General features: G+C 45.6%; 1 protein-coding gene across 3 annotated transcripts in view; it reads left to right on the top strand.

Annotated features, from left to right (window-relative positions):
• The window catches only part of SNTB1 (syntrophin beta 1), a 200,045-nt gene that overhangs the window by 130,227 nt on the left and 57,093 nt on the right, over positions 1-12,725 (top strand). For all 3 annotated transcript variants that reach the window (XM_045861305.1, XM_045861307.1, XM_045861304.1), the window contains one exon: positions 5,839-6,046. In XM_045861305.1, the coding sequence (XP_045717261.1) occupies positions 5,839-6,046 (208 nt within the window). The remainder of the gene's footprint in view (positions 1-5,838; positions 6,047-12,725) is intronic.

Raw genomic sequence — 12,725 nt, 5'->3', positions numbered from 1 at the left:
CCTCCCCCTCCTCCTCCCGCTCCACAGTGCGTGCACCATGGACTCGTAGGGAACAAAAGCCCGAGGATGCAAAGTTAAATGGTGAGAGTGTCCCTTCTGATCTTGTCCTCCTGTCACCCGGTTTCCTTCCCGACTGAACCCACTTGTACACCTGTCCAGCACAGTCTCCACATTCCCCAGCGTTTATTTACATAGGTCCCTTCTACGTCGAGGATGTGCTACGTTCACGTCCACGGCATCAAGCATTGCTGGTTCCGAGACTGTAACGGCGTCAAACCCCCGGGGCCACAGTGGCGTTGTCGCACACCACTCAGGTATCCTTCCGCCCTTGAGTTTTTATTTTCCTTTTCTTCTGCCTCCTACTTCCTCCCCTCTCTTTACTTCATTTCCTTATTCTTATCCCCTTCCATACTTTCACAAATTGAAGTAATTGAAGTTGAAACTACCTTTTTAAAAGGATGAGTTACATGAACTATCTGATGGTTCAAAGGGGTTCTTTTGGGCTAGTTGTCAGCCAGGGATGAAACGATTTCCCTCTTCTTTCATCCCCGTAGTCACCGGTTTGCTCAGGCCGCTGAGTGAGCAAAGGGACTTCGATCGGTGGTTGTAGCTCTAGGGATGGCCGCAGCTCCTACCAATGTATCAACGTGTGCTCCTCATAGCTCTTCTAGGTAAAACAAATAGGTAGGTGGAATAAGGGGCAATGTATTACCAGGTTTGTCCCAGTGGAGAGAGCTACACAGAAGACTCACGTAGCTCCCTCCAGAGTGGTATTTTCCATTCCTGGGGGTTAGAAATAGTCCTTGTATAACTGTGTTGTTTTTCCTGGGGTTTGCATGTTCCTCCAAGTCCACCGACTCTGAAAAACAGCTGAACCAGAGATCACCCCAGCGGACTCTCCCTGCCTTGTTGGCCCACTACCATTTTACTATGCACGTTTGGGAACTACTGCTTGTAAACTAGAATGTAAACTAGAATCGATCAAGATCAGCTTGGCACTGTGACGTCTCATGTATATATTATCTCATTCAGTGGCTCCAATAATTTTGAGAGGCAAGTGTATTGCGCCATTTTACAGATAAAGAAATTGGGGCTTAGGGAGATTAAGTAGCTTTCCTGTGGCCTCCTAGGCAACAGGTTTTAGAGTCAGACGGAATCCAAAAATCCCTGTGTTGAAAAACTACCTCCTGGCGCGTGGGCTTTCCATTGGCGAGGAAACGGGCTGCGGGGGGAAGCATCGCACCGCCAGGCCCGGCACGGAGCTTCTTCCTCTGAGTCTCCACGCCCCAAAGAGTGTGTTGCGCTGGACTGAATGCCACGTCAGGCCAAAGTGTCTGTATTTCAGATTTTTGCTTGGTAATATGCTGAGATTATATACAGAAAACTACTACTTGACCTTGTCTAGAAACTCGAGTTGTCACTCAGACGTTCTGGGGACTTTGGCGCTACCAGATACGTACTGTTTGCTTTAGATAGTAGAGCTCATTGGTGTTAAAAGGAAAAGTGTATGCTCCTCTTACTTCTTCCTCTCGGGTGTTTTTAGGGGCGAGGATAAAGGGAATGTAGATTGCTGAGTTCTCAATTTATTCCTTGAACAAAACATAGACATCTTTTCTGTGCCAGACCAGCCAACAGTTCTTAACCCACCCTTGTTTTCGGTGGCTTCCTGCTGCTCCCATGTGCTGTCAATGAGACGTCCTTCTCATCCCTCCTGTTGTCACTGACCCCTGTGTCTGGGTCCGCAGTCTGTCTCATTTTATAACTGAGAGCTGCAGTTCGGTCAGAAAGAATCATCTTCACCCAAATGTACAGGCTTTTTATAGGCCGCTAGTTAACGCTACACTCTCCCTTCACATTTGGAACAAACTCTTTCCAGAATATTACTTCATTTAAAGCGTCTCCATGATGGTGCTAAGACATGTCCCCAGCCCTGACTGGTGCGGTGGTTCAGTTGGCTGGGCATCACCCTGCAAAGGCAAAGGTCATCGGTGTGATTCCCAGTCAGGGCACATGCCTGTGTTGCAGGTTCGGTCCCCAGTTGGCGTGCATGCAGGAGGCAACTGATCGAGGTTTCTCTCTGACATCAGTGTTTCTCTCCCTCTCTTTCTCCTTCCCTTCCTCTCTAAAAATAAAATTTTTTTAAATATGTTAAAACAGGTATGTCCCCAAATTCTTTGCTTCTCTTTCTTTCAAGAAGTGAAGCCTAACTCTCCTTCTCGTGAGTGTGCATTGGACTTAGTGACTCACTTATAACTGCAACCATGAGCTGGAAGTGGTGGTATGTGACTCTGGAGACCAGGTCAGAAAGGGAGTGAGTGGTTCCATCTTGCTCTCGGTGAAGACAGCTGCCACATCATGAAGGGGCTCGAGCAGCCGCTACAGAAGCCTGTGTGACAAGGACCGAGACCTCCTACTGACAGCCACGTGACCCCGTCTGGGAAGTGGATCCGCAGCCTAGCCCCATGTTGACATCCTGACTGCAGACTAACAGGGAGCCCCTGAGCCAGACCACCCAGCTCAGCCACTCGGAAATCCGTGATGCACAGACACTCATCTGAGATCACAAATGTGTGCGGCTTAAAACCACTTAATTCTGGGGGCATCTGTTACCCAGCAATGCATTACTAATACACTCTCCAAGACCCCTGTTATGTTGCCCCTCTGGTGACGATCACCTGTATGCAGAGCTCCGTATAGGGTTTGAGCTTGGACTCAGAGGGGTTGCCGTGACCCTTAATCTACATAACTGGTGGATCATTTAATGCGTACACACAGGCCTCACTCTCTAGAAATTCTTACTCAGCAGGTCTCGGATGGGGTCACTCATCTGTATTTAATTAAATGTTTTATAAAAAGCTGTTCAAGGGTTTCTGAGGAATATGTTTGAATGAGAACTTCTGCTTTTTTCACCATAAAAAGCCACCGGCCTCTCTGCTCTTTGTCCTCAATGTTCTTCTCTGGAGACCGAATGCCAGGCGGTCAGTTCACCTGCGGGGCAGTCAGCCTGGCCCCCTTGGCCACTGGGAACCTGGCAGACAGCCTAGCTCAGCCCCGTACTCATGAACTTGCAGAGCAGCCTCTCTCTAACCTGCAACAGATTGACCTGGAGGGTGATGGCTGGTCGTCACCCCTAGGATTCCTCATTCAGTGGGTCCAGGGTGGAAACCAAGAATCTGCATTTCTATTAAGCTCCCATGAGCCACACCGCTGCCGCATCTGGTCTGGGACCACACTGTGAGAACCACCCCTAAAAAGCATTGGGCCTGGTATTCAAACTTGGCCTCCAAAATTGTCCAAGATCCTCACCGTGCTGCAGGCAACAACAACAAATGAAAACAAGCAAACAAAATCTCATCCATTTTACCTGACACAGAAGTAATCCATGGTGACAGATCCTAACAGTGATTACTTTGAAGTATAATTAACTGGAAAGGGAATGTGAAGGGGACTTGGGGGATGCTTGTAATATTCTAGTTCTTGGTCTGCGTGTTGGTTACATGAATGTGTTCCCTTTGCAACAATACATTTGAGTTGTACACTACAATTTGTGTACTTTTCTGTCTACATTATACTTAAAATCATACTTAAAATACTCATGGTAAATGTCAAAATCCTGGGCCTCCTTCACTAGCCTGCTCCTCTGTTTACAAGCTGGCATTTCTCCAGGGGTGCGCTGGCAGCCCAACAAAGAAAATCTCTTTTTCTTTTTTGCTGACATCGTTGTTTGTGTGAGAGAGATACCTGGGGAGTGGCTGCTTCCTAAGCTGTCATTTCTTTACAAACAAATCCAGGTTTTCAAAAGAAAATACTGTAGAAGAAACATTTGCCTGTTTTAATTCCTGGAGTTATAGATACTGATCGAATAATTTGAAAAGCAAGTTGAACTCTTGTTAATGCTTTTTGAGAACCCCAGCGTGGGTCTGGCGGCGCACCTTCACTGACCAGTAGCTCCCAGAGGGGAAGAAAACTCACCCCAGATGGACGGCCCATTTCTTCGAAAACTGCCTAAGGGGAATGACACTTTTTCTCCTGGATGAGGACAAATGTCATCTAAAGAATCCCATTTCATCACATAAAGACTTTAGAGCCTCAGTGAGATTTGTTTAGTAAATTTGTTACCAAAAAAAACCCCTAATTATTGCTAAAACTCCCCTAGAGACATGCCACTTTCTACATCATTCCTTCCCTACAATTTAAGGTCACAGAGGTTCACGCACTCTAAAAGGTTGGTTTCAGATGGAAATGAGGCCAGGTTACTCGGGACTTCTCATTTGCAGGTGATCTGCAAAATTGTTATTTTGGAAGTTGGGAGCTAAATAGGGCACTTCGGGGTTGTTCGCGGGTGATGAGGACTTCGCACAGCCGCAGAGGACAGCACGTGCTCTTCCCATCTGAAGGCGAGACACGTAATACAGTCATCAGACCAGCTCACCAACTTCCTCCCTCCAAAGTCCAGTCCTTCCTTCTGTTAAATGGTAGTAGCAGTATCCATCAGAGGGTTAGTTGGAAAATTACATAAAATAATATAAAAATATTTAAACGTTGCCTGGTATGTAGTAAATACTCAAGGAAGGGTAGTGTAATTATTGAGGGATGAAAGGAAATTAATAAATGGATCATTTTACTCAGTGTCGAACTTCCTAATCCCTATATCTTTCTCATGCAAACAGGAATGAATAAATGGTATTTATTTACATATACACGTGGATGAATAAGATGTGTTTTTTTCTCTCTGAACTAAGAATTATAGATGTTGAGAACAGGTTCATGGTTGCCGGGGATTTGGGATGGTGGTAGGGAGGGGAGCGCTGGTAGCTGGAGGGGCGACTTTGTGGCGATGGAATAGCTGTGTTCCTCGATCGTGGTGGTGGTTACAAGAAGCTACACACAGTAAAATGGCACAGAACCATACACTTACACTGCATCCAGGTCTGTTTCCTGGGTTCGTTACTGCATTATAGTTGCATAAAATATAACCATTATCCAGAGACACTGCGTGAAAGGGCATACATAGGCAGACCTCTGTACTATTTTATAGATAAATGCCATGTTTATCTATAAGTACTTCCAAATAAAATATTAAACACCAACAGTACCTGTCTAGAATGCCCTCCTTTTACCCCAGTTACGATGTTCAGATCTCTCACTCTATCTCCAGCAATGCAGTTGGAGTTCTGACTTAAGCTTTGCAGTGTGACTTTACATGTAACGTTCCTGGTGCATGCGCCTTCCCATTGTTAGCCCCTTCAAGGCCATTTCACTTCTTCACTACACGTCTGAGCATTCAGCGCCACAGGCAGGGCTCCCAAGGAACGCAAAGTTTGGTCATCTTTGAGTCTAACATACTCACAACTGACACGGCAGTAGATTAAGTATGTGGCTACATATTTCAATCTGTTTTCTGCCAGCTGCAGCGAGCATATGAGAGTATATGATTAAAATACTCTGTGGATTGAGAGGTAAGGGAAATTAATATCAGCTCACAGTTTGGAAGTCTTGATATGAAACTACTGATCAGCCCTCCAGCTCAATAACAAAAAAAAACCCCAGACATCCTTAATTCAGGTGATATGGTACTTGGATAGCTATGCCCTCAGTACCTGCACTAATACCTAGGCCCTCAATGAATACTTGTGGATGAATGAGTGAATGAATGAATGTATGAATGAGTCAATGAATGGATGGATGAGTGACTGAATGATGAGAGCATTAAGATAAACCATGTGAAACTGACCAAGTCTAAAGCTAGAGTAAAGAATTTGTTAACCTTTGTGGTCCAGGACTGGGAGAAGCGTGACTGGCCAGAAAAATCAAACCCTTCTCTCTCTGCTTCTCTAGGCAGCTTGAAATCCACTCTCCAGATGCTAAGCACACAGTGGTCCTGAGGAGCAAGGACTCAGCCACTGCCCAGGCCTGGTTCAGTGCCATCCATTCCAACGTCAGTGACCTGCTCACCCGCGTGATTGCCGAGGCCAGAGAGCTGCTGGGGAAAACGGGCATCGCCGGGAGCCGAGAGATCAGACACCTCGGCTGGCTCGCAGAGAAGGTGAGGAAGGTGTTTCCCCTGTGATCATCATTTCCCCAGGGTGTCCCCCGCACTGGTGGCAGCCACTGAAGTCAGTCACCTCATTCCACGGGCTGATTCTCTCATTCTCAGGGTGTTTAGATTTCTGGTCCATATCCAATAGGTCTGCACTTTACAGGGGCTGTGTCCTAATCAACTTTGATTTCCCCACATGTACTCCAGTATGTGACCAATGGTAGGTGGTCACTAACTGTTCGTTGAATGAATGAATGAATGAATGAATGAGCAAATGGATAGATAGTTTGACTCTCACATGTACATATGAAGGGCAGGGAAAATAACTCAAACTTGCAACAGAGCTATTGCCTTGGGAGGTAAGAAAGTTGAAACTGTTGCTTAAAAGGGTTTGTGTGGGTTTTACTGAACCTGGGTGTTAATAATACAGATACATTTACAAATAACAGCAATAATAACATCTGCAAGGGTTTCAATGAGCAACAATTAACATGCTGACTCTTTTCATATGTCATCTTATATTTTATCTGTATTCTTAAGCCAGACCCTGAATGTCAGCATGGTGATAGGCAGGAATGGGGAGGGGCACATAGTGATGGACAGAGACGTAGCCTCTGTCCTCAGAGAAGAGTAAATCTGCTGTGGGCAGGCCCTGGGGGCATGTTAACACTGTCACCATGATGTTTTTCCCAAGCCATGTGATATGTTGAAGATAGTAAAGCTCGCTTTGCAGTGATCTCCTGGGAGTTAACCCTTCTGTTCATTCCAAAGGATTGAGCTTTTGCCATTGTCCCTACACCTGATTGCTGTCCCTTGAACTTGACCTTGAGGGCTCAGGAACACTGGGCTTTTAGGACAGTCTGACCTCCCAGTGACTCCCATTCTAATAGGCGGTAAATGGGAATAATGATTGTCACAATAACAGCTTTCCTGCCAGTGAACCCTGTCATCTGAGAAGCCCCAGTCAAATGGCACTTGAAAATAATACTCGAGCACAGAGTTCGGCTGTTTTCCATCATTGTTCTTTGTTTGTCCCAGTTCATGCGTGGGGCTCAGCCCACAGAGCTTCCCACTAAGTGAAGCTGTTCAGTTTGGTATTGTCCCGTTTCTCACACATTTCAAGGACTGAAGGGACAACACAGGTGGTGGTAGCTCCAAATCATAATAAACGGAAACCACAGGTAGCTTCCCATAACCTTCTGTGTCAGGAGGCTTCGTGAAAACAGCACCGCTAATCTGAGTGAGGTCATTTTAGAAGTCACAGTCCATAACACTCTCCAAATATACATGCTTTCATTAGGAGAAGACCTATTAGGGATCTCTCTCTTGCAAGTGACAGAAAGCTCAGCTCAGCTTGAGCAAAAAAGGAGATGTACCCGTTCTTGTAAGTCTAGAGGTAAACGTCAAGCATGGTGGGATCCGTGGACTGAAATAATGATAGGCCTGCCTATCCATCTCTTGGCGCCCTTTTCCACTTTGCTGGTTTGTACCCAGGCATGTTCCCTTCCTTGGCCTGACATTCCCAGGCTTGTGTTATTCCTTGCAGTCGGCTATCTCCGGACACAGGGGCTGCCTTGCCCCTGTAGTTACAAGGGAGGTTCTAAGACCAAGCCTAACTGAACTGACTTAGATCATATATGATCAGTGCTGAGTTGGGGCTGAGATCAGCCTCATCCAAGCCCTGTGCACTGAGAGAGGAGGAGAGGTGATTTTCTAATGGGAAATCAGGCTGCTGTGCAAGGAAAAGACTGAACGGATTCTGGGGAAGCAAACGCAACCGACAGTGACTATAGAAAGAAGAGGCGAGTTGATTGGGGTGAAAAAGGTCCTCATTTGGTTGAGGCCCTGAGTGGACTTGGAGACGTATCGTATGTTTCAGGGTCCTGGCAGAAGTTGGGTGGCAATTTCAAAGGGGATGATTGGAGAGGGCTTATTGCAGGAATAACTTATAAGGTGTGGCTATGGTGAGAGGAACCAATAAGAGCTGGACAAGTACCCTAGCGCTCACAACAGCAAGTGGCCACTACCACCCCTTACCCTGGAATGGCCAGGGAAAGGAGCAGACTTGCGGCTGTAGAAAAGGGCCACCCACTGAGAGCTGGGCTTTGGAAGGGAAGCACCACCCTGCCGACCCTGACCCCTGCCGCTGACCTTTTGCTGGCGTCTCCCATTGGCTGCAGCTTTCTGGAGGCCAAAGGCAGGGGGCGCCCACTGATGCCCTCGGTTAGGGTCAGATCCAGGGCACAACACAGGGTGGAAGCGGGAGAGCCTGGATCTGGGGGTACAGGGGGGCTGTTGAGAACACACATTTCTCCACCTCCTAAGTACCCGAGTTGGTCTGGTCACTCGAAGGTCCTTTTCTTCCATCTCTTTTCATACAAACTGCATTTAAAGCCATTACTATTTAGATAGTTGAAAATTGTATTGAGTCATTATTAATGATATTGACAAATTTTTCCAAAGGTTCTATTTTCTTATTTATAAATTGTCTGCTCACCCCAAATTATGAGTAGACACATTACTAGGCATATCCATGGGCAGCAATAAAGGTGCAAACGAAGCTCACCCTGTTTTTAGAATATTATCGTTGCTTTCGATGTAATTTTAGATAATCATTATAGATGTTTCTTTAAACTGTACCATGCATGGTATCCATAAGAGAAATAATGATTTGTCATGGGCAGGTATCAGAAGCAAGACTATCTTTTACTGCATTCATCTTAAAAACTTCTCCAATGATTACCACAAATTAATTTTATGGGAACCAATTCAAACTGGAATTCTCTTTTGAATAAACATTCCATCCTAAATCCTAAATCCTAGTGTGGAGACATACACATGGCTTTTAGCAAAATGTTACAATGAATAGCAAATCCTTAATACTGTGGCTTTCTTATATCATCACAAATACCAGCAAATTTGCTTGGTATTTTGGAGATATAAAGCATGATCCTAAATACATTGGGCTGCACTTGATAGCTTTTGTCTTTTCCTATGCTGTTAATCTTTGACTTTGTAGATTAATAACAGTAGCTCTGGGACAAGATTTGTACACATATATTTAATTTCAAGTTTTTAGAACTGGCATTTATAGAAACTAGAACAATATGAAATAACAACTTCTCTTTCAAAATCCTGTTCGGTGCAAATCCTAAAGCCTCCTCTACACTACCCAGGAGAAGGCCCGGGACTCGGGGAATAGCTCCCACAACATGGCTAGTTCTCGAGTCCACGGAGAGAGAGAGTTCAGCACCCCGCAAGACAGGGGAATAAGCACGAGGAAAAAAGCAGAGGCAATGGATTCACACAGCTCACAGGGAGGGCAGGCCAGAGACTTGTCTCAGGTGAGGGGAGGGTTCATCCTGGAGGAAGGTCACAAGCAAATTTGGTAACTTGGATGACATCCAGTTTCGGAAGGTTTTGAAAGCTGACAGATGGTTTGATTTTGACTTGGTGGCCAGTGTGGAACCTTCGTACACAAAATCAGAAAGAAGGAAACTTAGGGGTAATTACGATGGACTGACAGATGGCGGGAGTGGGGCCTTGGGGAGGTAATTAGGTTTAGAGGAGGTTGTGCAAGTAGAGTGCCCTTAATGGGATTGGTCCCTTTACGGGGAATGGAGCGACCAGTGCTCTCTCTTTCCACCATGGAAGGATCCGGCAAGGGGGTAGCCTTCTCCAAGCCAGGAAGGGGGTCCTCACCAGAGCCCATGTTGGCGCCCTGCTATTGAACTTCCAGCTTCCAAAATTGTGAGAGATACATGTTGGCCATGTAAGCCGTCTGTTACAGCAATCTAAGACAGTGATCTAAGACAGCAATCTAACCCAACCTCTTCTTTCTAAAAACGAGGCAACTGGGGCCTAGGGGATAGAAGGTGTTTTATCTAAAGTTATACTCTAAATAAAAATACGGAAATCATTAGAGAGTTGGACAATGCTGTGATATCATTATTTCTTTTGTTTAACTTTTAAAATAATCCACTGCAGCTCATTCACTGCGATGTTTTATTCTTTCTTTGAACCCTCGTAGCCATTCTCTGGACTCCCTACAATATGGAGTTCAGCGCTGGGCCAGCAGCCTTTGAACGGGGGCCATATGCCTTGTCTCCTTGGCTTCCCGGTTCCATGAACTACACGTAGTGACAGGCCCTGTCCTGCTTTCTCCTGTGAGTGCCCTCACCTGTAGATGAGCCAGGTGCACAATGTAAAGTCTTTTCCATGAACATCTTAGTCTCAAAAATTCTAATTCCTTGCTGGAATTAAAATCTCCAGTCTGTCCCAAAAGGGCCCACAAATGCTAATCCCCACCCTGAATTATTCAATACATCATGCCTCAAACCACATTTTTCCATTGTCCTTAAGTTCATCTTTTTACAGTTATCGTTAAGGGGGTTTCAACTGTCTGGTTACAGAAAACAGAAAAATCAACCAAGTTCTGACTCTCTCACTTCTTAGAAAAATCAGTAATGAACAGGGACATGGTAGAATCCTTGAGTTGTTTCGTGCTCAGTTCATCAGGCGTTGCCTTTGTTTACCCTGCTTATCTCCCTTTGCAAACTGTTTCTTGTCAGAGTAAAGATACAAGAACACAACCCAGCAAAACAATCAACCTTGGCTGGAGCTCTGGGGTGCAAGCTCAGTCCTCAGCCTTACTGGTACCCACTTCAGATTCTTTCAAACAACAGCGCTTCTGTCACTGTGCCTCCCCAGGGGGTCACTGGAGGAGAGGAAGTTGCTAATTAGTATTTATGGTGTGCCTAGTCTGTCTCCGGCAGTGTGCTTTAAAGTCCTCTGTGTCCTATGCGGTAGACTTGGAGAAATGGAGTAACTTTTCTAATAGCACTCCTAGTCAGTGGCCAAGACAGACTTTAAGCCCTTTTGCCAAATTCCCAAGCCCAGAAATTTCCACTACGCTGAGGATCCCAAGGAATATGTTTCTACATGAGTGAGACACCCTGGAATCAGTGTCAGAACATTATCACACAGCAAAAGCATAGTTTCAGAACTAAGAGACATATCAAAAACACCCCAAATCCTTTATTTGCCCTCATGGAGAAATAAGGGGTGTCTTCATCCGTTGGGGCTGCTCTAACACCATAGACTGACCGGCTTGAACAGCAGGATTTATTTCTCACAGATCTAGAGGCTGGGTGTCTGAGATCAAGGTGCCAGCCAGCATGGTCAAGTTCTGGTAGAAGCCAAGACGTATCATTGTGCTCTCACGTGGCAGAGGGAAAGTTTCATAAATTTCATAAAGTAGAAACTTTGCTACAAGCCCTACTCTCCACAAATAGCAGATGTTCATTCTGATCGGTGACGAGTGTGTCACTCTTTCAAAGCCTGTCTGTGGTTGGCCACCGTGCATCTGACTAACATCTGTTAGTCAGTTTACAGGTAGACAGCAAAGTGAATGGTTGTGTTTTCTCCTTGTCTCCAATGGACAAATCTATATGGCATTGTCTAAGAATGGAGAATAGAGAAGGGGACCTGTCCAAAAAAGTTGAAAGGCGGCCAAATGGAAAGTGATAACTCTGGAAGTGAAGCTCAAACCAAACGTACGTGGAGTTCCAGGAGAAGAGCTGGCCGTGGGAATGTAGGCATCGGTGCTCTTCAAGAGCCTCCTGATACACAGCCGGAAAAACTCAGTGAAGGGAAATTTCTAAACGCAGAGGAAGAAGGACGGATAAAGACGCCCCAGGAGAAGCAATGCCCGTGGAAAAATTTCACCTTAACGGACCTCTTGGAGCTAGTCCCCGCCATTGAAAGTACAAAGGAGACACCGCTGCTCGTGGACCCACACTCAGGAGGGAGGACGCCGGCTTCCCCAGGCCTCGCAGAGAGAGGCTGGCTCGCTCGCTCTGTGCCGTGCGCTGTATGGGAGGACGAGGCAGCAAGCGCTGTTCAGGCTCCTCTTGGTGAGTTTCTGACGAGGAGTTAAGGCGCTTTAATTCTCAATCTGTCTAATGTCACCAATGATAGATTACTAAATAAACATCAGTTTTACTTGATTCACTGTCCTAGGCACTGCTAACTGACAGTAAAGCAATTTTTAATGTCTTAATAACAATTTTCAAAGGCCATAGGACAATATTCATCTTTTCCAATGATTGTTAAGATTAGTTAGTATGGCTTCGGCTGGCACGATCATTTTTATTGTCCAGCACCACTGGGCAATAAAAAAACTGCTCCCCCTCACCTTTCCTTCTCATCTCTCTGCTCTCTCTGTCTCCACCTCCATAGCCATCCCCTCCTATATCTACCTACCCACTCATCCATCTATCTGTGTACCTACCTATCTTCATCCATCCATCTCTATGAACGTGTATCTGTCAACGTAACTATCTACATTCATGTACTTATTCTCTACCTTCTCACATATCACTAGACTACCATTAATGTCAGATCCAGCAATAGCAATTTATTTATCCCAGAAAGTTCCAGGTAAATATGACCCACCCAGTCATTTCATTCTCTAGCCCCATTGCCCAGCGGCATCAGAACCATCCCAAGTGCAAATGTAGAATAGCCCGGGCCTGAGTAAAACAGGTCACTGGTAATCAAGACCTTGGCAGTGTAATTAATGGAGTGATATTTCTGGAGCCTCTAAATATACCAGCTCTACCATCTGCATTAAAAAAAAAAAATCACCTAAGTAGGAATTCCCCACCAGTGCCTCCAGGGAGAA

This window comes from Phyllostomus hastatus, unplaced genomic scaffold (genome assembly GCF_019186645.2).
Source record: "Phyllostomus hastatus isolate PE091 unplaced genomic scaffold, TTU_PhHast_1.1 phas_scaffold_21, whole genome shotgun sequence".
In the NCBI taxonomy this organism is placed as follows: Eukaryota; Metazoa; Chordata; class Mammalia; order Chiroptera; family Phyllostomidae; genus Phyllostomus; species Phyllostomus hastatus.
Note: the sequence above shows the minus strand (reverse complement) of the source record. Positions and strands in the feature narration are given on the sequence as shown.